The sequence below is a fragment of the Ambystoma mexicanum genome, chromosome 9, assembly GCF_040938575.1.
Source record: "Ambystoma mexicanum isolate Mex_15411 chromosome 9, UKY_AmexF1_1, whole genome shotgun sequence".
Lineage (NCBI taxonomy): Eukaryota > Metazoa > Chordata > Amphibia > Caudata > Ambystomatidae > Ambystoma > Ambystoma mexicanum.
The window spans coordinates 260,679,122-260,704,667 of NC_090931.1; the positions used below are offsets into that span (position 1 = coordinate 260,679,122).

The 25,546-nt window shown below is 46.4% G+C and overlaps 1 protein-coding gene across 4 annotated transcripts in view; it reads left to right on the forward strand.

Annotated features, from left to right (window-relative positions):
- Positions 1–25,546, forward strand: part of SGSM2 (small G protein signaling modulator 2) — a 1,574,436-nt gene that overhangs the window by 1,366,525 nt on the left and 182,365 nt on the right. For all 4 annotated transcript variants that reach the window (XM_069614582.1, XM_069614584.1, XM_069614583.1 and 1 more), the window contains one exon: positions 906–1,316. In XM_069614582.1, coding sequence (XP_069470683.1) covers positions 906–1,316 — 411 coding nt within the window. The remainder of the gene's footprint in view (positions 1–905; positions 1,317–25,546) is intronic.

Below are 25,546 nucleotides of genomic sequence, written 5' to 3' on the forward strand. Positions count from 1 at the left end.
AAACATACCCTTGAGTCCAGTCATTTGCGCATGCCACCCAGCCTCCATGACATCCCCTACATAGGAGAGTAAAGGGTAGGAGTGCAGGTGGTTGGAGAGGGATTGTTAAGTGGGTTCACTGGGGATACCCCCTGTAAAAAAATTAATACAGGAATGCCACCGGCAGTAATTTCAATGGCAGCATTCAGTTGGCAGCAGTTTGGTCTAAAACTACAGAACTCTGCTCCTCTCAGCATCCCTTCATTTTAAGTTAACTTTTTTCCATCTGTAAAGGTTTCATTTAAAAACCTGATGAACGCACTTACCCCGCAAGTTTAGGCACATTCACATTCCTTCTCCACCCTCCAAGCCTGCTCTAAACCACACTGCTACTGGCAAAATGTAGTTTTTGATTTGTTCATTAAATATTTCAGTTGGGTTCTTTCTTCTTACTTCATTTTAAGCCTGGTTATCTTCAATGTAAGTTATTTGTTTCCCTTTATTTTCAGTAGTATTCATTTTGCAGAGTTAGTTTAACTATGTGCCCAACGACCAACAAATGCGCTGTATTGGCAGGTGCTATACCTTTTCAGATGCAATGTTATGCTACCTTATTGTGCCAATCCTTGGCTTCCAAATGCTTGTCTGAGGGATTCAAGTTCGGGGAAATCTTCTTTTGACGATAACAAAATGATGCTGCATCAAAGTTCTCCTTCTCTACTTTACTGTAGTCTGTTCACTCAAGCTTATACATTGCTCCTATGCCCTCATAAGCCTGGTCCACCCTATATAAAACTTCATACATAACATAGGTGCACTTTATGAACTATTTTGTTAACTTTGTAAAGTACTTTGACTGTAACCGTAGCATTCCTAATATTATGATTGTCAAATTTATTAACCTATGTTCCAAAATACTTTTCCAGGTTTTTATGTCTTCAGATGAAATGGATGCTCCAGACAGAGATTTAAAAGGGCGCGATGACCTCTCATCAACCACAGGAAATCCTGGCGCAACGGTGGCGGTAGTTGCAGCGGAACAACAGTCTGTGGAGTTTGACTCACCAGATTCCGGTCTTCCTTCCTCTCGCAATTACTCTGTGACCTCGGGTATTCTTTCCAGCATTGATGATGGGCAAAGTATCTGCTTTGAAGATGGAGCAGAGGAGGACTCGAGCACAGAATCTGAAAGGACAGAGCTGTCTACGGGCCACCCTCGCAATCCCCTGCGCAGGACTGAGCATCGGGATTCTCTGAGAGAGGATCAGCTCTGCTCCCAGTTAGAGTATCTAACGCCTGCAGAGGACATCTCATCCATGTGTCCTACATCTTACACAGTAGGTTGCTCTTCAGCATGGTATGTCTGGAAAACATTACTCCAATCTGGGGTGTCCCATAATGTATATATAGAATTTTTAAATGGTTACTTATGATTAACCAGAATATATTCCACAGAGGGCTTCAAATAATCAGGTGATAAACAATGACGATAAAGGTCACGTTGTCTTGGATGTCACATATGACCCCAGAGTTACACATATGGGGACTATTTAGGAGGTTTAATTGCTCTAAAGAGAGGACACTGGGATATGGGGTTGACATCTGATAGTAATCAGGATGATGAATGAGTGAACCGGTGGATGCACCACTTGCTGGTGGTGAAGGGTAAAGCATGGACATGGAGGTGGATGGAAAGCATAAGGAGGATAACATTCCATATGTATGCTGATGATTCACAAACAATATGTATTCTATTTGTAGAAAAATGTGTAGTTTTACTATACATCCTTTTCCAGATTCCTCACTGTATCATTAGGCTTGTGGGTGATGCATTAATAAGGTGACACAATTTAAAAGTGAAAATAAGCACCAACTAAACCTAATTATGTTTCTCATGCAAGTTCTTTGCAGTAATTATGCAAGATGATGGTGCCGTAAAAATGTCGATTCTTCCCGACACTTGTTAGATACAGAGTTTAGTAGTTTGTGGCACCAAGTCCAAGCAGATGTATAGGCAGAGAGCCTCATACTCAGTTCACATCATGATTCTGTCTATGATCATAGATGGGACTTTTTCATTAATAACTTCTCTTGCTCATGGTTTTTGTTGAGTCCCGTCATGGAAGCTGCAAAATCAATAATCCAACACGTTGCACATGTCTGAGTGGTCAGGGGTTTGTCTCAATCTCTTGGTAAAGATGTCAGATGTTCGATGGCTGCACATTTCGGATCTGTTAGCTTATTCTGTGGATGATTATTAAGCCAGAGTGAGGCCGACGGTTCTTTCTCTTCCATTGTGTTTGATTTCTCGTAAGTGTCCAGAGTTCTGAATATTTAATTGGCGGATGGTGCTTTCAATGTATACTTTCTGGCGTGCACAAAAAATCACATACACTGCATACGTGTAATTGCAGTTTATGGAATCATAGATTTTGAATTCTTTTTGTTTCTTCTTTAAGTGGCTTTTGATATGGATTTCAATTATTATTTTATTTAATAGGCCTGGACGAGCAGTGCATTTTGCACAACTTGTACAACAAACTGTCAGGTTTCTTACTTGATTCTTCACTTCCTTGAGGACCATGGTCCTCAGTCTCACTCACCCTCCCTGAGTGTAAGACCACCTCATGGGCTAATCAAATAGTCGCTCACAGTCTCTGGGATTTTATAGTGTCCAAAACACTTGTGTCTTGGCTCTGTCTTCTTTGGCTGTTGCAGAAGTTGTCAGAGCCTCACATTTGCCCTCCGGAGTTCAGTTTCCAGGATCTGCCACAAAGTACTCTTAGGTAGTCCGAGGGGAGTCAGGCGTCAAGCACTGAATGAGCAGTTGGGCCCCAGGGAATTTCAACCTGTCCGCTTCTGGTTGGTATAAGAAACACACCCTCCCCTTGTTGTTTAATCGCCTCCTCTCCTTCCTCTCTTCTTAGATGTTTTACCTCCTACTCTCCACTTTCCCTGCTAGGCTCCACTCTGACCCCTCCCTTCCCTGCCTTTCTTTCTGCTTGTCTCTCTTCAAGCTCTCCAAAAGCCTTATAACTCATATGCCCACCTTTTGTATGGCTCAACTTATCATTAATTAATACTTTATAATGTGCTTAATACCGGAGACCAGTCTCTAAGCACGGGACAAGGATTCGACCCTGTGTTGCTCTGTATTGTCTTGCTTCCATGACAAACACATTGCCCCCGAGCTGCCCTCCCGAACCATATTATACCCTAACAGGAAGTGTTCTTGAGCTTGCGAGCGAGAGACCCTCAACAGCAGTGCACTAAGCAGATGTGGGGCTTTTGATTGGCAGTGACTTGAGCAAGCTACATTTTTGCTATATGTGTTCACTTGTGCAGCAAACCATCTTGCAGTTGAATGCACTGAGGAAATGTAAATCACCCTTGCCATCTTGAAGTCAGGTGGTCCTTTGTGACTGCCTGACTCCAGGACAACACTGCTGGGGAATGATCTGCTGATATCCTCTCAGTGGGATCTCTTCCGTCTGTGATGACATTGGGAACTTTCGGGGTATTCCCATGTACCACCATCAGGGCCAGCATCGTGGAGCAGGTGACGGTCCCTTGCCCCCTGGGTCTCCCAATCCCCACCCCCTACCTACTCAAATATCATCTTGGCACAGCTCTGTTATGTCACCCCTACTTTTAAACGTCTATTTCCAGCCGCTGGCTATGGCCATTCACTCATTTGGATTACACTTTTAGCCCAATGCAGATGACACCTTGATACTGCTTTGTCTAGAGCCAGACCACAGTCGTACATCTCCCACTTTTGGGATTGCAGAGAAGCCATAGGAAGTCAAATCAGCAGCTATTGGCTTACATTTATTACTTACAAGGCCAAGGTACTTGTGGTAAGGCCCAGACTGGAGCTTTGCAACTCTGTATGCTGGCCCTCAAGTCTTTTCATTCCTCCCACACTTGTCCACTCTGTTTACAATCTGTGTATCTTCATTGACTCTCAGCTTTCTATTTCACCCCATATTGGCTCTCCTTCAGGTTCTTCTTTCTATCATCTTAAACATTTTAAGCGTATTCTTCCCTAATTTCCTTTTGATCTTCACAACCCGTAGTCGCTTCTATCTCCTCTAATTTGTACCATTTAAATTGACTTTATCTTGGGCACCTGATATGAAGGGCCTGCAGGTCTACTCATGTCACTCTCTCTCTCCTTCTCTGCTCCCTACTCTAGTTGACAGGTAGTGACAACATCAAATTTAAGAGGTACACTGAATGGTACACCATGGCTTATATGGCATTTGCCCCTCTTTCATCAAGGGCAAGTTGTTCCCTTACTCCCCTTTTTGGCGTCTTCGCTCATCATCTTTAAATCATCCCTGTACCTCTACTTTTCATTGGCAATGTGTTGTCAGACAATCCTTTTGATTTTTGGCCCACCAAACCTTGGAACTCTCTGCCTGCTCTGGTTTGCTTCATTTATCGCCACCTTCACTCATTGAAAGCAGAACAAATCAGTTAATGGGGATGCTTGCCTTTTCCTCTCTGGACCTCATCATAAGTGCCAAGTTGACTTTGGGTTAAGGTTTGCTCGACAAATCCTATACCATACCACACCACAGTCTACAAACTGAGCTATTGGGGGTCATTACGAGTTGGGCGGTAAGGGGTTAATGGCATCGGTAAAGATGTTGGTGCGGTCAACCCCTTACCGCCCTATTACGAGGTCTCCTTGTGGGAACCTGTAAGGCCAACTGGTAAAACAAGGCATCCTTAGCGGGTCCCCCAAGCAGACCAGGGTGCTAACAACGTTAGCACCCTCCCCATTCCCATTGAGCCCTATGGGGGGTCGAATGGGGATGTACCGGGTCTGGGTTCCTTGAATGAGGAATTACCGGGCCCTCCAAGGTTGGAATGGCCTGGTAATTCCTCATTTAAGGAACCCGGACCCGGTAAGGGGGTAGCCATGCCGCTATTAGCGGCATGATTACCTCCTACCGTGTAATGACCCGCATTGCCTTGTTTTTTTGCGATACGGTGCAAGTCCTCTTCCTTTCCCCATTAGCATCCTTTGAACCCTTTAACATATCTATACAATAGGTGTCTAAAGAATTTGCCATACTGAAAAATCATTAAATTTACCTTTCAGCAGTAAATGCAGCCTGTCATGTCCATACTGTCACTATAACGTGATTTAACAGACGTTATTACTTCTGTATCCATTGATGAACTCACTCTTAGTTGTGGATTTCAGTGGAATAGTGTCATGAGCACTACTCCCGAGGAGCCAGGACTGGCCCAGCGCCCTCTGAAGCAGACCCTTCTTCCACATCTCTGGACCCAGCAGACCCCTACAGGGGCCCTTTGGACGGTGTCCTGGCGCCTTTGGCGCCAGGCTCATAAAGGACTTCAGTCCCGGCGCCATAGGTGCCGGGCTCATATTGATAAACTGTGTAATAATGCTTGGGTGGTCTTACCTGAGGCAGACCATGCTGCATACTTACCCAGAACAATCCAGTCTGGCTGAAGTCCCCAGCCATCAGGGCTGGGAGGAACTATTTCCTCTATTCAGGAACTCTTTTCTTACCTGGGTGGGGCCGGTGGAAGAACACACACCTGAAGCACTTCTCTGCTATTTAAACCACGCCCGATGGAATACACGTGCTTCGCGTTATTCTGCATCAGCAGCAGGACGCTCACCGAGTCGGCTCCTGCATCCTGGCTCCTGACACGCCCGCCAGCACCCAGAACACCTGTAAGCAGACAAGAAAAGAGAAGGCGAGCATTAGAAATAATACTTACCGGAATCCGGCCTCAGCAATCCTACCTCCGACGATCCTGCAAAGGAAAGGTACAAGATTAGCAGCGCTCTCAAACGCTCGCAGCCGCGCCGCCTTGCCTTACCCATCCGTGGCCTCGCCGAACTCCACCGCGGCCACGACGCCGGCAGCATCTCGGCACCTGAAAAACAGAAAAAGACAGTCATTAGAGGTGCCCGCTCTAAAGCAGCCACATTTCTTCCACTTACTTACTTGCCTCATTACGCGCGACAGCGGCTGTGTCGCCGGCAACATCTCGGCACCTGTAAGCAGAAAAAGACAATCATTAGAAGTAAGCAGTCGCTTTTCTTTCACTTACCTTCCTCCACCGCGGCTACGACGCCAGCTACATCCCAGCACCTGCATAAGAGGAATACATGGTGAGCACTACTAAGCACGGAGAACAAATACTCACCAAGAGACTTACCTGCTTTAGGTTTCTGGGCCCCAGCTGCTGTGGAGAAAAGACACTCATACTTACGGCTACCGCAGGAGAGACGAAAGGACACAGTGTCCGCAACTATTTCCCATCCAGTGACGTAACTGGATTCTACGCACCCCTGCACCTGAAGCAGGATGGAGAGCTCATCTTTACAATACCTAAGGTAAGAGCTCGAAGAAACCAAGTTGGGGGGTCAAGGAGAGTGAGAAACGGGAGATTGGTGGGAACACATATCCACCCCAGCTGGTAATCAATCCCTTTTCTTCCACCTGCAGAAAACTTACTCTACAAGCCAGGCAATCCAAATTCGGAGGCCCCGTCCAGAGCATCTTCCAGGCCCTGCGCCTCACGATAGAAGAAACGGAAGCAGTCCAGTTCGGGCCAGCGTCTCTGTGGGAATCAGGTGAGCGTTACAGAACGCAAAGCCTACCAATAATCTCCTACCCAGGCGCTATGGAAACTTCTGATACAGATCAACTGGCCCAGCTACTGGGGGAATTAAGGGCTGAAGTTCATGCTGCTCGCCAGGAGACGAACGCCCTCAGGAGAGAGTTAATAGTGTCAAAGGAACGAACTGACGACCTTGCCAGACAGTTATTACAGAGCCAAGCGGGGCAAACCCCTCTGCCCAATCCAGGGGGGAATTTTACCCCAGTTACTTCAACCAATCCCGTTCAAATCAACCTACCTGGAAATGTGCCACTGGCACCACCTGAACGTTTTGCTGGAGACCCTAAAAGATTTGCAGTGTTCATAAATCAATGCCGATTGCACTTTCTCTGCAGGCCCGAGGCCTTCCCGAATGACCAGACCAAGGTAGCATTTGTACTTTCGTATCTTAGCGGCAGGGCCGCCGATTGGTCAATTCCACTGGTTACACAAGATGATCCAATCCTTCGGAATTTCCAAGCCTTCCAGACGAGTATGGAAAGACTTTTTGCAAGGCATTCCCAGGGGCAGGCCCTGGACAATGAAATCCTTTCCCTACGACAGGGCAACCAGGATCTCTTAGCCTACCTTGCATCCTTCAATAGGTTAGTTGTGGAAACTGGATGGCCCGAGGAGAAAAGAATCACGCTATTTCACCGAGGTCAACGCGGCGAACTCAAAGACGTCCTGGCCCAGGTCGTAAATCCACCTCAGGACTGTTCGGATTATATTGATTTGGTGGTCTAATTAGATCACAGGCTTCAAAACAGGAAGGCGGATCGATCCAGGTTTGAAACCCGAATCTTCACTAAGACTCAGAGCAACTCCAAAAGTGTTGATGGCACCGAACCTATGCAGATTGGGGTTGTAAAGGGCCCCTTAACCCAGAAAGAGCGTGACAGAAGACGGCAAATGCAACTGTGTCTCTATTGTGGGAACTCGGGACATTTCCTTCGAGACTGCCCTGTAAAACCACCTAAGAAGACCGTAGGAGCTTCCGACAAGAATTCCGAAAAGTCTGAGCCGGGAAACGACCTTGCCCGACAAGCGTAGAGGTCCGCTTGCCGAGCTTAAAAACCAGTTCTTTGACCTTGCACTTCATTATGCCAATGGTCCTCGTAAATCCAAAGCAGCCAGAAAGATTGCATGCAATTAAGGCATACGTGGACAGTGGAGCTATAGGAAATTACGTGGACCGCGAGTTGGCTTCCAGGATGAACCTACCTCTTTGCCCAAAAGCTGTTAAAGATGTCATCACCACTGTGGATGGGACTGAGATCGCCTCCGGGCCGGTAACCCATACCACTACTGAAGTGACATTATTAGGCCAAGACGGACATCGGGAGGTAATAGTGTTCGACGTGATCAAGGCTCCGCAATTTCAAATAATTCTGGGAATCCCTTGGTTGGAAAAACACAATCCTCAGATTGATTGGCGAGCAAAGACGATAACGTTCCCAGAGTGTGCACAAACCTGCTATCTACGATCAGACATTGGCCTAGCGTCAGTAACGGCCGACAGTTTGCAATTACCGCTGGAGTATCGAGAGTTTCAAGATGTTTTCCAAAAGGAACAGGCTAACACCTTACCGCCCCACAGGTCATACAATTGCCAGATAGATCTACTACCTGGTGCAACTCCTCCTTGCAGCAGGATCTACGCCCTTACCGAGCCCGAGAACCTTCACCTGCGACAGTACCTGGACCAGTACTTGGCCAATGGTTTTATTCGTCCATCGAAGTCCCCTGCATCCTCGGCTCTGTTCTTTGTGCCAAAAAAAGAAGGTGACCTCAGAACCTGTATAGACTACCGCGCTCTGAATCAGATAACGGTAAAAAACAGATACCCTTTACCTCTGATCCCGGAACTCCTTGACCAGGTGAAGGATGCTTGCATATATACAAAACTAGACCTACGGGGGGCTTATCACTTGGTACGGATCAAGGAAGGCGATGAATGGAAGACGGCGTTTCGCACTAAATATGGGTTATTTGAGTACCAAGTGATGCCTTTCGGACTATGTAATGCACCGGCCGCCTTCCAATATTTTATGAATGATGTCCTCAGGGAGCTCATTGACGTCTGTGTTTTCGTCTACATAGATGACATTCTCGTGTACTCCTCTTCGGAAGCAGATCACCGAAATCATGTTAGAACAGTACTTGAAAAACTTCGCCAACACAAACTATTTGCCAAACTTGAAAAATGTGTTTTCCATGCCACTGAAGTCGAATTTCTGGGTTTTATCCTGACACCCAAAGGCGTCCACATGGACTCGCGAAAGGTGGACGCTATTCTCAAATGGCCATCACCTACTTCTGTAAAAGGTGGTACAACCCATCACGGCTCTCTTAAGAAAGAATAAACGTTTTGAGTGGTCTGAAGAAGCTGAACAAGCCTTCCAAGAGCTAAAAGCCAAGTTTACTTCTGCGCCAATACTGAAGCACCCACGGCCAGATCTCCCTTATATCGTTGAAACCGACGCATCCGGTTTAGCAATGGGAGCGGTCCTCTCACAAAGAGACCCAGAGACTAACCAATTACATCCCGTGGCGTTCTGGTCTCGAAAATTCTCGGCGCCTGAGGTTAACTACGCCATCACAGACAAGGAACTGTTAGCTATTAAATCCGCCTTTAAGGCCTGGCGTCATTATCTCCTTGGGGCCAGACACACCATCACGGTGATCACCGATCATCGGAATTTACAGTATCTGAAAACCACCAAGGCTCAATCCTCTCGACAGCTCCGCTGGGCCCTGTTCTTTGCCGAATTTGACTTTGTGATCACTTACCGCCCCGGCAGCAAAAATGGCAAAGCAGATGCTCTTTCCCGAATTGGAATGGGAGACACCATTGTCAACCCAGAGCCTGTACCAATAATTCCTGAACAAAGGATCTTGGGCCTGATTTCTTCACAATCCATCGAGGACATTGAGGCAAAAGTTAAACAATTTCTGAACCCAACAGACTTGCAGAACTGGCTACAAAAAGGAATGGATTTCACTTTAAACAATGACTTGCCTTATTTCCGAGGACGATTGTTCCTACCACACGCCGATTTGCAAAGGCAAGTAATCTCCTGCTATCACGATTCATTGATAGAGGGCCACCCTGGCATTGCCAAAACTGAAGAGAAAGTGAGAAGACAATTCTGGTGGCCTTCGTGGAGAAAAGACATAAAAGAATTTGTGATGTCCTGTGGTGTGTGCACTCAAAACAAGGGTCAAAAGAAAAGACCGGCTGGTCTTCCCAACCATTAGACATTCCACCGTCTCCCTGGCACACCCTTTCTATGGATTTTATCACAGACATACCCTCCTGCTCTGGGTACAACACTATTCTCGTTATTGTGGATTTGTTTTCCAAGATGGCCCACTTCATTCCGTTAAAAGGCTTACCCTCAGCTTCGGTACTAGCCAGAGAATTCCTTGAAAACATTGTCCGGTTACGCGGATTCCCATCGGTACTAATCTCAGATAGAGGAAGCCAGTTTATTTCCCATTTTTGGCGTAGTTGCTGTCAATTGGCTCAAATCGATGTAAGACTCTCAACCAGCCATCACCCCCAGACCGATGGTCAAACTGAAAGAACTAACCAGACTCTCGAACAATATAATAACGATGCATGCTACAACAGTCAGAGAGCAACTGGAAGGACATCCTTTGGATAGCTGAGTATGCATACAATAATTCCGTTCACTCTGGAACCGGGCAAAGCCCCTTCTACACTTTGTATGGAATTCATCCTCGAACTTCCAACCTCGATCCACCTCAAGATCTTGGAACACCCGCCGTGGATCGGTTACACACTGCTATTACCAAAGCCTTCAAAGAAGCTGCTGCACATTTACAACAAGCTAAAGAAAGGTACAAGAGAGGAGCAGATCAACACCGAAGCGAGGCCCCTCAATACCAGATTGGGGACCAGGTCTGGTTGTCCATCAAACACTTATCACTCAAAGGACCTCGCACTTTTAATCCCAAATATCTGGGGCCATATCCAGTTACGGCCATAATAAACCCAGTGGTCGTTAAACTAGGATTGCCAGCTCATATGCGAATACATCCTGTTTTTCACGTATCGCTTTTGAAACCCATGCAATCTGGAACCAGACTAACCAAACCTCCAGAACCAATTCAAGTGAATGGAGAACCTGAATTCGAGATTAAAAACATTTTGGACTCTAAGATCATCAGATCAAAGCTGTTCTACCTGATTGACTGGAAGGGTTACGGGCCTCAAGAGAGGTCATGGGAACCCTATGACCACGTCCATGCTCCTCGCCTAATCAAGAAATTTCACGGAACCTTTCCGGATAAACCAAAACCCCCGGGGAAGACAATTTTGGGAGGGGCCTTGAGGGGGGGTGCTGTCATGAGCACTACTCCCGAGGACCCAGGACTGGCCCAGCGCCCCCAGAAGCAGACCCTTCTTCCACATCTCCGGACCCAGCAGACCCCTACAGGGGCCCTTTGGACCATGTCCTGGCGCCTTTGGCGCCAGGCTCATAAAGGACTTCAGTCCCGGCACCATAGGCGCCGGGCTCATATTGATAAACTGTGTAATAATGCTTGGGTGGACTTACCTGAGGCAGACCATGCTGCATACTTACCCAGAACAATCCAGTCTGGCTGAAGTCCCCAGCCATCAGGGCTGGGAGGAACTATTTCCTCTATTCAGGAACTCTTTTCTTACCTGGGTGGGGCCGGTGGAAGAACACACACCTGAAGCACTTCTCTGCTATTTAAACCACGCCCGATGGAATACACGTGCTTCGTGTTATTCTGCATCAGCAGCAGGACGCTCACCGAGTCGGCTCCTGCATCCTGGCTCCTGACACGCCCGCCAGCACCCGGAACACCTGCAAACAGACAAGAAAAGAGAAGGCGAGCATTAGAAATAATACTTACCAGAATCCGGCCTCAGCAATCCTACCTCCGACGATCCTGCAAAGGAAAGGTACAAGATTAGCAGCACTCTCAAATGCTCGCAGCCGCGCCGCCTTGCCTTACCCATCCGTGGCCTCGCCGAACCCCACCGCGGCCACGACGCCGGCAGCATCTCGGCACCTGAAAACAGAAAAAGACAGTCATTAGAGGTGCCCGCTCTAAAGCGGCCACATTTCTTCCACTTACTTACGTGCCTCATCACGCGTGACAGCAGCTGTGTCGCCGGCAGCATCGCGGCACCTGTAAGCAGAAAAAGACAATCATTAGAAGTAAGCAGTCGCTTTTCTTTCACTTACCTTCCTCCACCGCGGCTACGACGCCAGCTACATCCCAGCACCTGCATAAGAGGAATACATGGTGAGCACTACTAAGCACGGAGAACAAATACTCACCAAGAGACTTACCTGCTTTAGGTTTCTGGGCCCCGGCTCCTGTGGAGAAAAGACACTCATACTTACGGCTACCGCAGGAGAGACGAAAGGACACAGTGTCCGCAACTATTTCCCATCCTTTGACGTAACTGGATTCTACGCACCCCTGCACCTGAAGCAGGATGGAGAGCTCATCTTTCAAAATACCTAAGGTGAGAGCTCGCAGAAACCAAGTTGGGGGGTCAGGAAGAGTGAGAAATGGGAGATTGGTGGGAACACATATCCACCCCAGCTGGTAATCAATCCCTTTTCTTCCACCTGCAGAAAACTTACTCTACAAGCCAGGCAATCCAAATTCGGAGGCCCCGTCCAGAGCATCTTCCGGGCCCTGCGCCTCACGATAGAAGAAACGGAAGCAGACCAGTTCGGGTCAGCGTCTCTGTGGGAATCAGGTGAGCGTTACAAATAGATAGATGCAAGTCTTATTCAGACGGCATATGTCACAATTTGACACAATGCTTGTGTGTTCCTGTGCCTACAAATACTCAATCTTATATACTTGATTCTTTGGACCATGTTAGCAAATGTTCCATACAACCTCTGTTCCTGGCTGAAGAGTTTGAGGTGGAAATTGTAGAAGAGGGAACAGTCAGTGTGGTCTGATCTTTCAGTCTGAGCTGTCTCTATTAGATAGAAAATAGAATCCTCCAGATTCCTTAATGAATTGTAAAGTTTGAAATGGTTCTCCTAGATGCTGAAGCAGACCAAGTGACTTTCCAATGAAGTAAAACTCTTACTCTATGTCCAAAATATTACAAACCCCAAATTCAACTCTAATGTATTTCAAAGGAGTGAAGGGCCCAACGTAAAGAAGGGTTTTGTAAATCTTGATCTCAGCTATATGGAGACATGAACTATTGCCACACCACCAGAGTCTGGCTCTATATAATGGAGAACGCCTTTGCATTATCAACTTCAAGGACATGAATTATAGAAAACCCCAAACTTTTAAATGAAGTAAAGGATAGCACTGGAATTATGAGCAATGATCTACCAACTCCTACTTGAGCCAAGATAATTGTGAGCCGGTCCTTTTTGTAGTGTCTATGGCCATAAATTTGTTTTGGAGAAATGTAACACCCAACCTTTTCATTTGCAGTAGGTCAAGAGCTTGCCTAAGTGTAAAACTGCATTATCAGCTAAAAGGAGGACAGGAATTTGTCTTCTCTCCATAATCAGTACATCCACATCCAGATTATTAATGAAAAGTGTAAACGATAAGCCAAGCCAGTACCTCAACCTATACACCTGACATATTTAGTATGTCCAATGGAAATGTACAATACTGAATGGGCAATAAGGCCCATCTTGAATTGGTGGACTCTGTACAAGATGTACAAGAGTATATGGAAATATATTGACTTTTATTTACATAAACTCAAGCTTAACCGTGTGAGATCCATTGGTACACTTCAGAATAAGCATGTCATGAGTACGCAAAACAAAGCTTTTAATACCAAAAGCAATGCAGTTACCTGACTAAGTTATGTTCTCATAAATAAAGATGCTTCATCATGTACCTGAGATTAAATACCTTACCGGTATTGGAACATACTGGGACCTTGCGGCATATCCCTCAGGAAAAAAAGATTATGCCTCCTGTGTGCCAAATCTATAGAAACTAGTAGGCATATTTTGACGGCGTGTGAGAACTCAACTGACCTTTATTCTGAGGGCTATGGGCATGTCTGCACATAGCCTGGTAGTTTTATGGCTGACCAGTTTTGGTCTATGGTGGTGGCGGGAGAGTCGCTTGTGATTACTGCAGTGGCAATGCATGTATGGGGAGTGTATACAAAACAGGGTTTTAACAGATGCTCTTAAAACGCAAATAAGTAATAGGGTTAATAGTTCAGAATAAGCATGGAGGTAGAGTCACCCATGGGCCTTAGTATACCAAATTGATAGGTGGCTTTTATCACGAATATTGTAATCTACGTAAGTATTTATTACCGATGCATGATATGAATTTTTCTGTTGTGCATGAATAGTGGGATGTGAATTTTAATTCTGTTGATTTTATGTGTAATCTTTTTTTGCAAGAACCCAACCCTGCCCGAGTCATGCTTAAATAGGAATGGGTCTCATCATTTAATCCTTTTCCCAGTAGGGATAGCTATAGGAGACTTGGGTTCACTGAATCGAATGGCAGCCTCTAAATGTACAAAACATGGAGAGAGTGTATCCCGTTTAACTTGAGCATATTTAGAGGCAATGATAAAAGAGCAAAAGCATTGGTCTACTGTCCCCATTCCTGTCAGAAACCAGACTGAGAAAATGATAGCAACCTATTCTTCTCAGTCGGTCCACACCTGAAACCTGTTTAGCAGACTGGTCCCTAGGACTTTACATGCCCCATCAATAAGCAATATTGGCCTACAATTGCTCAAAAGGCTTTTCTGGAGATAAGAAGAATGATTGCCATATGCCAGGAGTTAGGAACAATATTAGTATCGGCATTGAACAGAGCACACAGGACCAAGGCCCATAATGTTAGTATTTGGCTATAAAAGCCAAGAGGAATGACCTCAGGACCTGGAACCCCACTATTTGTGTACGTTCACAGGAACATAACATTTTCTGTAATGAGAATGGGAAAGAAATGAGGACTGAATCATTCATTGTTGTCCTATAGTACTTGCTGTAGAGCAAGTGCATTCAGATAAAAAGTAGTAACTACATTGAGGAATGTGGTTGGAAATTTTCAGAAAAAATGTTAACACCCGCCAGCCAGCCCTGCTAAGATTAGCCTCTGCTTGGAATTGATCTTTCACTAATCCCCAATTTGCCTTCTTCCAGAATCGAGTGCTACCTTTTCATATGGGTGCCTCTATGAAATTATCACATGCTCTTTTTGTGGCCTAAAATTAAGTCCTTGTACTCTTGTGTGACCATGCGCAGGAGCTTCCTATCTAGGTAATCACTAATAACAGGTCCATTAGCCAGGCCTTTAAACCTGCCAATACACCCCTTAAAAGTATTACTGTACCAACTAAAAAGTACCTTACAATCATGTTTTGCAAACCTTACTGGAAATACAAATGATTGGGATGCCTAGATAAGGATGACATCAGTTATTCCTAAAGCAGTGGTATCAGTATTTCACATGTTTTCCAGGTTTGAAGTGCATTGTGCACCGGTTAGATAATCTTCTTCACGGTTTGAAATCATCAATTTTAGAGCTCTATTGGTTAAGTTCTAGTATATTTCCAAATATATAATGTAAAAACGGGAACGTAAAGATAAAACAAAGGGGCTGTGATCACTGTTCACTCATTTACCATAATTTCAATCACTAAATGCCAGGCTTGAATGTTAACAATCATATCCTCCATCAAAGAGGATCTGGTCAATGTTCTCAGGGTTTTGGAGGCAGGGATGTCAGGTCTTGTTCATTCATTTAAAAAGTGCAAGTTAAAGCAGGTTAAAAAGTACAACAGAGAGCAATGGCTTCTATGTGCTATAGCCAAATGTGTACCGCAACTAGCTCAGTGGTGTCTCAGTCATGAAGGTAAAAGAGTTAGAAATTGAATTGTAAACCTCCTTAGCCTCTCATCTGGTAATGTGGTCAGAAGGTAGGCTATACTCTTCACAAAGGAGAGTCAGCAATGGATGCCCCCACACAACAATAGTGAAGAAAGTACCAAATACAAAATGTATTTAACTGGGGTGGTGGGACCAGCAGTTTATAGTTCAGGAAAGAGGGAAGAAGCTCTCTGATTATGTTCCTTCATCTGCTCAGACTATGAGTGTAAAGGTAAATAAACAGTGCCTATGCTTTATCAGCAAACTCAGTACTGGCAATAACTTTAATTCCCATCATCCCATACCACCAATCCTTCTGTACGGCAGTACTTTAATATACCCTCTAATTTTCAAGGGTGTTGGTGGGCTGCTAGTAGGTACCATTGAAGAGGCTGATGTTTTTTTTAAAAAAAATTCTTTATTTATTCTTCTGCATGCAATTTTGACAAACTGCCCTCTCAACCATAGCTGGTATGCATTCAATAACAACAAGTGCAAAAGCATTTTCTGTTATATTTCAACTTTCCCCTCCTATCTCCCTCCCCCAGCCCCTCCCTCTCCCATCCTCTTCCTCTCCCACCCCCTGGAAGCGGATGGTTAACCAAGTATCATGACTGGGCTGCAACATCAGCGAACTATGTACATTCTATCTGACAGGGACTTCCCTAGTCGCTTGATGCAGGCAGGGAAACATCAAAGGGGGCCATTGCCTACTTTGGAGATGTGCTATATTTTCACTGAAAATGGCTCCATTCTGCTTCTCTGGTTGGATATAGAAATATTCTGCTTAGGTTTTCCATTTATTAAATTTCACTCGCATTGCGGGCCCAAGTTTCTTCAGTGGGCAATCTGGGTTTATCCCACCTTATGGTGAGGGAGGCACGCCCTGGCCGCCAGAAGCAAAAAGTGTTCCATATGTGGCAGACTGGTCCACTCCCCTTTCACCTCCTCCACCCCAAAGAGCACCAACAATGGGTCCATCGCCCTCTCAATTCCATCAATCCCCCTAACCCAACTGAGCACCTCCTTCCAAAACCTACATACTTCCGGACAAGCCCACCACATGTGCCAATAGCTAGTCCTCTGGCCACAGCCTCTGCAGCGTGATGGATCCCTCCCAGGAAACATCTTGAACAGACGATGAGGATCATACTGCCATCTGTATAGGAGTTTTAACCTGTGCAGCTTGTATTGACATGCCACAGACGTCTTGTGTGCATTCTTGAATAAGGTCCTCCAATGTGCTTCCTCCATTTCCCTCCCCAGGTCCTTTTCCCACTTTCTTCAGTATTGTCCCATGTCCCCTTCATAAGCTTTAAGGAGTGCCTGGTAAATATAGGAGGTTAGTCCCTTGGAAGTCCGCTTCTCACTCAGTATAAATTCTAAACCTGTCAGGTCTCTCTGTATTCCCTCTTTCCATTTTTCTGCCATCAACCCCTTTCAATTGCAGGAAGTGGAATACTGAGAGCCTTCTTAACCCCAATCCCTCTTCAAGGTCCTCAATCATAATAAATGCATTTCCTTTAACCAGCTGCCCACTCTTTCGAGGCCAGCTTCAAACCATGTTTGGAATCGCAATGGCTCCTGAATCTCTCCTATGAACGGAGGTGCTCAAATGTGACTCAGGCATGACGGCCACCCCATTCATCGCTCTCGTTACATTCCATAGTGCCCAGAGCATGCCCAGAGTGGGCCTAGTATATTGTTTTTCCAAACCTTGCTCGGTACCTTACTCAATGGTGCCCACAGCCATACTCCCACCATCACAGGGCGGAGCATATGATTTTCCATCTCTACCCAGTGTTTATCCTTGTCCATCCCTAAATGGGGAATCAATGCACGAAGGTGGGCCCCCTATAGTAGGTATACATGTCCAGCAAAGCCACACCTGCCCTTTCCTTAGGCTGCATTCATATCTTCTGGGCCACCCTTTGCTTCTGCCCCTGCCATATAAATCCCATTATCTTACATGAGTTTTTTCAAATGTTCCTCTGGCAATTTTATAGGCAGCATGTGGTATAGATATAGCACCTTAGGTACTAGGTTAATCTTAACAGCATTCATGCAGCCCAGCCCGGAAAGCGTCATTGAAGACCACGTTTCTAAATCTGAAAAGAGCCTAGAAAGCAGTATTGGGAAGTTTGGTTTGGAGGTCTGGTATTGCTTGCGTTATCCAAATTCCCAGGTACTTCAGCGCTGTGTGTTCTATTTGCATACCATACCTCTCCAGGTGCATTAACAGCTGTCTTGCCGAGCGTCCAAAAGGGAATCTGACCGATTTCTCACTATTGATCTTAAAGCCTGCCAGCCTCCCCTAATCACCCAATACGTGAATTGCTTTTGGTATGGATCTATGCAGGTCTTTAACGTGCAGCAGAACATTGTCCTGTTTCCTGTCTTAGCTGTATTCCCAGGGGTTCGATGGATAGCGCAAAAAGCAGGGGTGATAGGGGGCAACCCTGTCTAGTGCCCCTGGTCAGGTGGATTGATTGAGATATCTTGGCATTTACCACCACCCGGGCCGACGGGTCTCTATAGATGACCTGTATGCCCTTCAGAATTTCGAAACATGTGAGAGCTGCAGATGCTTCCCAATGACAATGCCCACACCTCCCTTCTTAGTTGTGCCCGAGGCCCAGTGTACCTGTCCTATACCCGCTCCTTTCAGGGGGCATTCATCTTCAGCTTTTGGTCTGGTTTCTTGTAAGAACAATATATCCAGGGCTGCCTTACGGAATTCCTGCATCACCAGGGACCTCTTAGTGGGCGAATTGAGGCCTTTGACATTAAGAGTGCCCACTGCTAGCCTTGTCTCTCCCCTGCTATCTTTGTCTATTGTCCCTGCCATCCATTACCCACTGCCCCCCATCCCATGTTGCCTTTTCCTCCATTATACCATTTGCTGCCCACCCTGCTCCCCGGTCCACCTTAACTCCCCTGTAACCAACCTCAAACCCCCAATACCCCAAAAACATATGGATACCAGTGAACCCATTTAGCCCTTAATCAGGGAAGCTCCATACCTACTCCCTCTCGTTTGCCAACATTACAACAATAGGACTCTGAGCAGCGTGCCTCTCTACTTGCCAACCTCTTCCTAATCAGCTTCAGAAAATTATCTATCTATGTTCAAGTCTTCCATCTCAAGTCAATGGGGAGGGAGTGTTCAGCCTTCTGAATGTGCGCCGGCTCGCTCTTCCTAAGCATCTTCCTTCTCGAGCCCTCCGCTCATCCACCTCCAACTCTCTGAGTGTCAGATGCTTCTGCAGGCAGAGAGTGTGGGGTAGTTCCCTGTCCTCGGCTGGGGCCTCCCTCAGGAACAGCCTCCCTCCCTTTCTCAAACTTGAGCAGGAACATCTAAGGTTCCGGAAGCAACTCAAGACCTTCCTTTTCACTTCTGCTTTCTCTCTCTCACTCTACCCTGCTGATACACCTGTCTGCTGTGTTAACTGGTTACCTGGCCACTCATGGAATCTACAGGACCAGGCTCCTGCATGACCGGTTGCCCTTGCACTGGCTCTGGGCCTCACAACCACTTAGGGACTGTATCTGCAACCCAGTCCCTGACCAGGGATGTTATTTCAACAAAATGCCTGGGGTGGCGGAAATTACATCACATGACCCTTGACCTCTGATGACATCACAGGAAGTGATATCTTCTGACCCTACCCCAAAGTGATAACACTGAAAGCGATAGAACACAACCTTTCACCCCTTGAAAAAACAGGAAGTGGCATCACATCGCATTGTTCCTAAGCACACTACGATAAATATGGTTACAATAACACTATAATGTGATATATTTCATACAAGACTGGATTGCCATATGTATTGTTAATATAAGTGTGTATAGGCCCATATTACCAAATTTCTGTGAATGCAGGCAGGCGTGCATGGCCAAATGATGATGATGTGCTATTATATAGCACTTAAACTCAAACACTTTATGTAGAACAAATATACATACAATATCACCCAACCTGTGTTGGTACTCATTTATCGACCTCAGAAGGATGAAAGGCTCAGTTGAGGTGTTTCAGAACGGACTAAATCAGTGACTCACCCCCTGAAGTGTGCCCGAAATAAACATTTAATAAGCCTAGCAATTATTGTATAGAAAGACAAATTAGTTGGTATTCTGTTTCTTTCTTATTTGGGGTCACTGCTGAGAGTGTTAGACTTATTGAGCCCTTGTTCTTTTTAAAAACTTTTTTTAAGAGGCCTTAAAAAGAAAGCCAGCCATCCCAGAAGCAAAGTGCCACATGGCGCTGGCCACAGCCCAGGACCTTGCATAAAAAGAAAACAAGAAAACTTTTTTTTTTCAAGTTTTTTTTCTTTTTTTAGGGGTAGCAAGGGAGACCTCAGGGGTCGCAGATGAGACCCCTGGTGACCCCTAAATGACGTCCCTATCCCTGACTCCCTGAACCTATTGAGCCACCTCCCTGACAGCACTTACCATATTACCATTGCACTCCCCCAGCACTTCTCCCCCTACCCCCTCACACATGCGCCATCTGAATGACACAATGCCTAGTAAGATTGTTTGTTTTGCCCTCCTTCTTCTTCCCTTTCTTGTCTTGTCGTGCCTAGAAACACTTGTGAACAGGCACGTTATAAATGACTTATCATATCATAACTGCTGCACAGCTTCTGTATGTCCACATTAGAAGGGCATTGTTAGGGGGGCTGCTTCGGATCACCGGGCAGCCCCCATGCTTATGTCGGCAGCAACCGACACTGTCAGTATGGGTGGCGCTCACGCTGCTGATCAAGGAGTGGGGGCCACCCCACTCACTCCCGGGAGCCTCCCCCATGGCTGGGGACACCCAGCACACGGCGGCCCCGGCTCTGGAGGCACCCAGGCCGGGGTCGCCACAACCAGCCATGTTCACATGCAGAGGGTTCACCCTGGAACGGCGTTGCCCAGCAGGGGCATCGTCCTCGAGCTGGGCCCCGTCCATGGGCCCAGCACATGCGGTGTGGCACCCAACATGGTGCAGAACAAACACACAACGAAGTCGCAGATGGTCTGACTGCCGAGCCGGAAGCGGCTCGGAACATTAAGTTGGTCACGTGGCTACTGCCACGTGACCTAGTACAACATACTGGGAACTACCATGCTCCCAGGAGGGGTGCTATGCAACGTTATAAATTACTTATATCATAACTGCTGCACAGTTTCTGTATGTCCACATTTGAAGGGCATGAAACGTTTGTGTGTGAAAGTTGGTCGATTCACATTTCAGCTGCAGGTGTGTCTGTAGACCATGTACAGCAGAAGTATACCAGTATTCACTTTACGAATGTCAGTGATTATGTGACATACTCACAGAACTTGAAACAATCTCTTGTATAACCACTGACAGTAACGTTTTAGCAACAGAGCATGTGTGGAAAGTGGGTCTGTTTAGCAGCACTAAGGATTTTTGCAACTCGTACTGTGTTCCAGCAAGCAAGCACTTCGTTGTTATTTATTGATTTGAGAAACACCAAAGATTCACATTAAAATAGAATTAAATACAAAAATGACCCCTGGCATCTTAGGGTCCTATTTCTGTTATTTAAACATTCTATTTAATTCTGCTAAACAGTAGACAAACAGTAGGTTCTGTGTATTTAGATTGAGACATGTTTAACAATACTTCTCTACTAATCCCAACATGTCATGTTTTAAGTTCCCGTTTCTATAACTGTGGAACATTCTGCAGGGGTATATAGTTGAAGGAGCCACGTGGCAATTATAGGGTCGGACAACGAGTCCATTAAAAGATATTTGTTCGAGGCCACCAGGGGGCGCACAGGCTATGGCAGCGTGAGTTCCGAGCTCCCTCCGAAGCTGGGCTGAAACGAGGGATTGAGCCCCCCCCCGAAGAACCCCACCACTGGGATAGCTGCAGCCCGAAGAGGCGGTGAACCCCCACCTCCCCCCCTGGTCGAAAGAGCGACGTCTGAGGACCCCTGGGGGATGGTATACGGGACCCACCATCTGGAGAGGGGAGCCGAGTGAGACTAGAGAGGCTGCGACGCAACGAGGGGAGCCGCGGGATGCCGCGGCTGGGAAGGCCCACCAGCGGGCCTAGAAGCAATGCGGTGCCAAGTGCACTAATAGCACACGTGGAGAGCCCAGAGGGGGTAGGCGCTGCGCACAATGCAAGGCCTCAGGAAGGCAGAATTAGGCGTTGTATTAAATTAAAAGATCAGCCCAAAAACGAAAGTCAGCGCACAAAGTGAGAACATTTCTCAACTCTTACCCCAAGCACACTGCAGGCCTAAGGTGGATGTTGGCCGTGTAGAAATGTGCCAGGACGCTGAGGAAAGGTCCAGTCCAGTGGAGATGCAGGAAGAATGGAGGCAGTGCCCCGTTGTGGGCCTTGGTTGTCTGGGTCGGCTCGAGTCCATTAAACGATATTTGTTCCTGAGCTTGGGCCAGCTCCTGCCCCCTCTCCCACTGGTTGCCTTGGTTCTCTTCAGCCAATTGCAGCAATTGGAAGGCGGGATCCGGCCCACAACGAAGGCTCCTGTCTGCTCCCTGTCTGCTACCAGAATGCTGCATAGGATTATCCTTGCACCCATGTACCTGAACTTCCATGATGCTGCAACCCCACTCTTCACTGAACTCTGGACCACCACGACATTCAGACCCTATTAACTATGGGTTAGTTCCCTCCTTATGGACACACTCCCACCCTCTTTTGACTCTCATCTACCTCCTCTGCTTGTCGCCCTGCTCACACTCTGAATTGCATTTTGCAAACACAGCTAGTATCTTATTATTTACTATTTCAAATCTAGCTTTGTGTTGCATTTGGCTTGTGCTCTTGCATTTAGCTTAATTACAAATCTAGCTGTGTTTTTCATTTAGCTTGTGTTTCTGCATTTAGCTTGATCTCAAATCTAGCTGTGTTTTGCATTTGGCTTCTGTTCCTGTATTTAGCTTAATTTCAAATCTAGCTGTGTTTTGCATTTGGCTTGTGTTCCTGCATTTACCTTAATCTCAAATCTAGCTGTGTTTAAATCTAGCTGTGTTTTTGCAAACTTGCTGTGCCATTTGCTTGTATTACGTGCTTTTCTGTAATCTACTGGCCCAGTGACTAGACCTTTCTACTTGTTCTACTCTTTCTTGCTCCCCTGCCTTCTCTCTACCTATCCCATGGCGCTTTCTGTTTCTCCTATCTTCTCCAACTGTTTCTCCATTGACTATCCTTCCCTTCTCACTAAGTCTGGTAGAAAGAAGTTCAAAAAGGATATCTTGGCCTCCAACCCATGTCTCCCTATCGCTGGCACTTATTTCAACGCCTCCTCCAAACAGGCCCTCACCAACATCCTCTTTGTCGTTCCTATGCCAGATCTATGGACTCTTCATATGATCTCTGTGCTCTGTCCTCTCTCCTCCTCTCCCATTAATGGTGGCACCTGCTGGGGGCCCTCATGGCCCCCTTCGACTCTGCTAAGGTCATCATTAATGTCTACCTAAATGGCACCGTGAAGCCCTGTAGGTGTAAAGGGCAGAGGCTGTTTGCGGCTGTGAGTGAGGACTTGTGCTGGCTCTGCAAGTGGAGCTTTGAATTTCCCTGCTGAACAAACAGTTAAACGGAGCGGCAGCAACAGGAAAAGAAACGCTGCCCCGTTTACAACGCTGCAGAGGATTGGCCACGCCCCCTCTGCTGTGCTATTTCAGCAGCGTCAGCTGACCCTTGCGGTGTGAAGCCCTGTAGGTGTAAATGGCAGAAGCTGTTTGCGGCTGTTTGGCGCGGGGTGCGCGGAAATTGTGAGTACCTGTGACGAAGTGCCTGCTCTAACTTCCTAACATAGCCAAAATATGTCTCAGGCCAATGTGCCCCTTGGAACCTCGTTACCACTGAGGACTGGCACGCATGTAAAAACACGTGCGCAAGTAAAACAAGATCAGAATTTAGAACTACCTACCTCTAGTGGCAAAGACCCCGTTAGAAAAACTCAATCCCGAACCAAAACTGATCAAGACGCCAAACAAGAAATGCCCCTCACCGCTCTCACTGCTCTCCTTCCCTCGTCGTGCCCTTCAGCGAAGCGATCGTCCAGAGGGCGATTGGAACGGTTCCTCGCAATTACAGCTGGAGGTCGCTGTGGCATCTGAAGAAGGTGAGAGCGAGAACGTGAGTGAGAGCGAGAGTGAATGCGAGGCTGACATGGAGGAGGATGTGGTTGGCAGTTGCGATTACAACAATAAGGAAACCTCCTCAGTAGAAGTCCAAGCATTGCTTCGGGGCGTGGCGGTAAGGAGTGAACAGCGGGGAGCGGAGGGCGGGGGGGTTGCTGTAACAAAGTGTTTTGTTCTGCTTTGATCCATCGAGATCAAATACTAACAAAGAAAATGTCTTCTGTTGCGACCAATCTGGAAGTTAAGGATCCACATGAAAAAAATATGTATAAATCAGGAGCGAGTGAGACTACTGGCCTAACGACAGGATATCACCATGCCCATGAGCATAATCTGGTGGAGCAAAGAACTAAAGGACACAAAACTGCATCAGATGCCCTGAACAGTGAAGCTGAGAATTTGTCTTACACTCCGGATCCCACAATCTCTGTGAAGAGTTGGCTTAGTTGTGCTGAGGTTGAGCAGTAGGATCCCGAGGTGTTAGTCTCCCCCCTAATTGCTCCCCTAAAAGCACTGAACACATATACAAATGGGGAGCCACCGAGACTGGGCTCTGCTACTCATCCGAGGAAGTCTGATGAACCAATGAGATCAGGCCCTACCTTAAAACTACTGGCTTGGCTAAGAGTTGCAGAAATGCACAAGCCAGTAGCGAAAAGTAAATGTCATTCAACTACAAGTGCTTGTAGAGACGATCAACCAACACTAGAGAGGCTCAATATAAATTGCAGTCAAATATTGGGCCCAGGATATGTGAGCAAGAGTCCTAAGGAGATAACCGAAGGAGGAGCAGACATATGGGGTCATTCTGAGGTCTGCAAAGAGAGTCCATCCGACTCAAACATAACCGAACTCCACGCCGGAGGGACTCACTTGGTATTGCAGACTAGATGATAAAAGATCTGGTGGAGCTAAACAACAAAATAAGGAACCCAAGGAGGTTATCGCAATTGAGTGCAAAGAAAATTGCACTGCCTCAGCCTGAGATGGCGAAAAATAAAGAAAGGGAAATTCGAGAAGTAATGAGCCTTGAACGTAATACACCGATGTTTGAGAGTCGAAATGAGGAGATCTTGGCCTCGCAACAAAGGATCAGGTGTACAGTGAGCTCTGAGGCGGAGTATAGAAGAAATTCTAAACGCTTCAAAGGTGGTAAAATCATGAGTGCTACTGAGCCCGAAGATGAGGTCGATCCATCACTAGCCAAAAAAACAAGAGATGGCTCACGCGACTCAATTACATCTGAATCAGAGGATAGTGCCCGCGCCACCGCAAAAAACAAGAACAAATTTCAAAGTATACTCTCGAAACACAAGAGAGGACCAAAGAGTTCAAAGGACACAGCTGCCCACCTAGATAAGTTAGTTGCAAAATTAAATCCTATCTTGATGTCGGCTTCAACGATAGCGGTGACACCTTTATTAAAACTATATGAGAACTTAAACGAGAACTTCAAAGACCAAACGGCCCTCAGTGCTCTACTCAATTCCAAGATTGTAAAAGTAGAGATCGACCTGAAATAAATGACGTCACAAGTTGCAGTGATGAGGAGAGGCAATGATATTTCATTAGTAGCACTGAAGGAATCTATTAAAAATAGCTCTGAAGACAAGAGGCTTCTGGCAGAAGTTACAAAACAGGCACTCCTACTGTTACAAAAAGATGATCATGAAGGAGCGAGTAGATACGATCGGAAACGACCTACTTGCAACAATCACTCAATCGCTGAAACAGTGATTGCGATAGAATCACCGACAATTACAACAAGAGCGAGGTGCCAACAAAAACCGCCCGATGTCACGAGAGCAAAATGCATGATAAACCCATGCAAGAATTGCTGCTATGAAGAAGATCTTGTGATCATCTC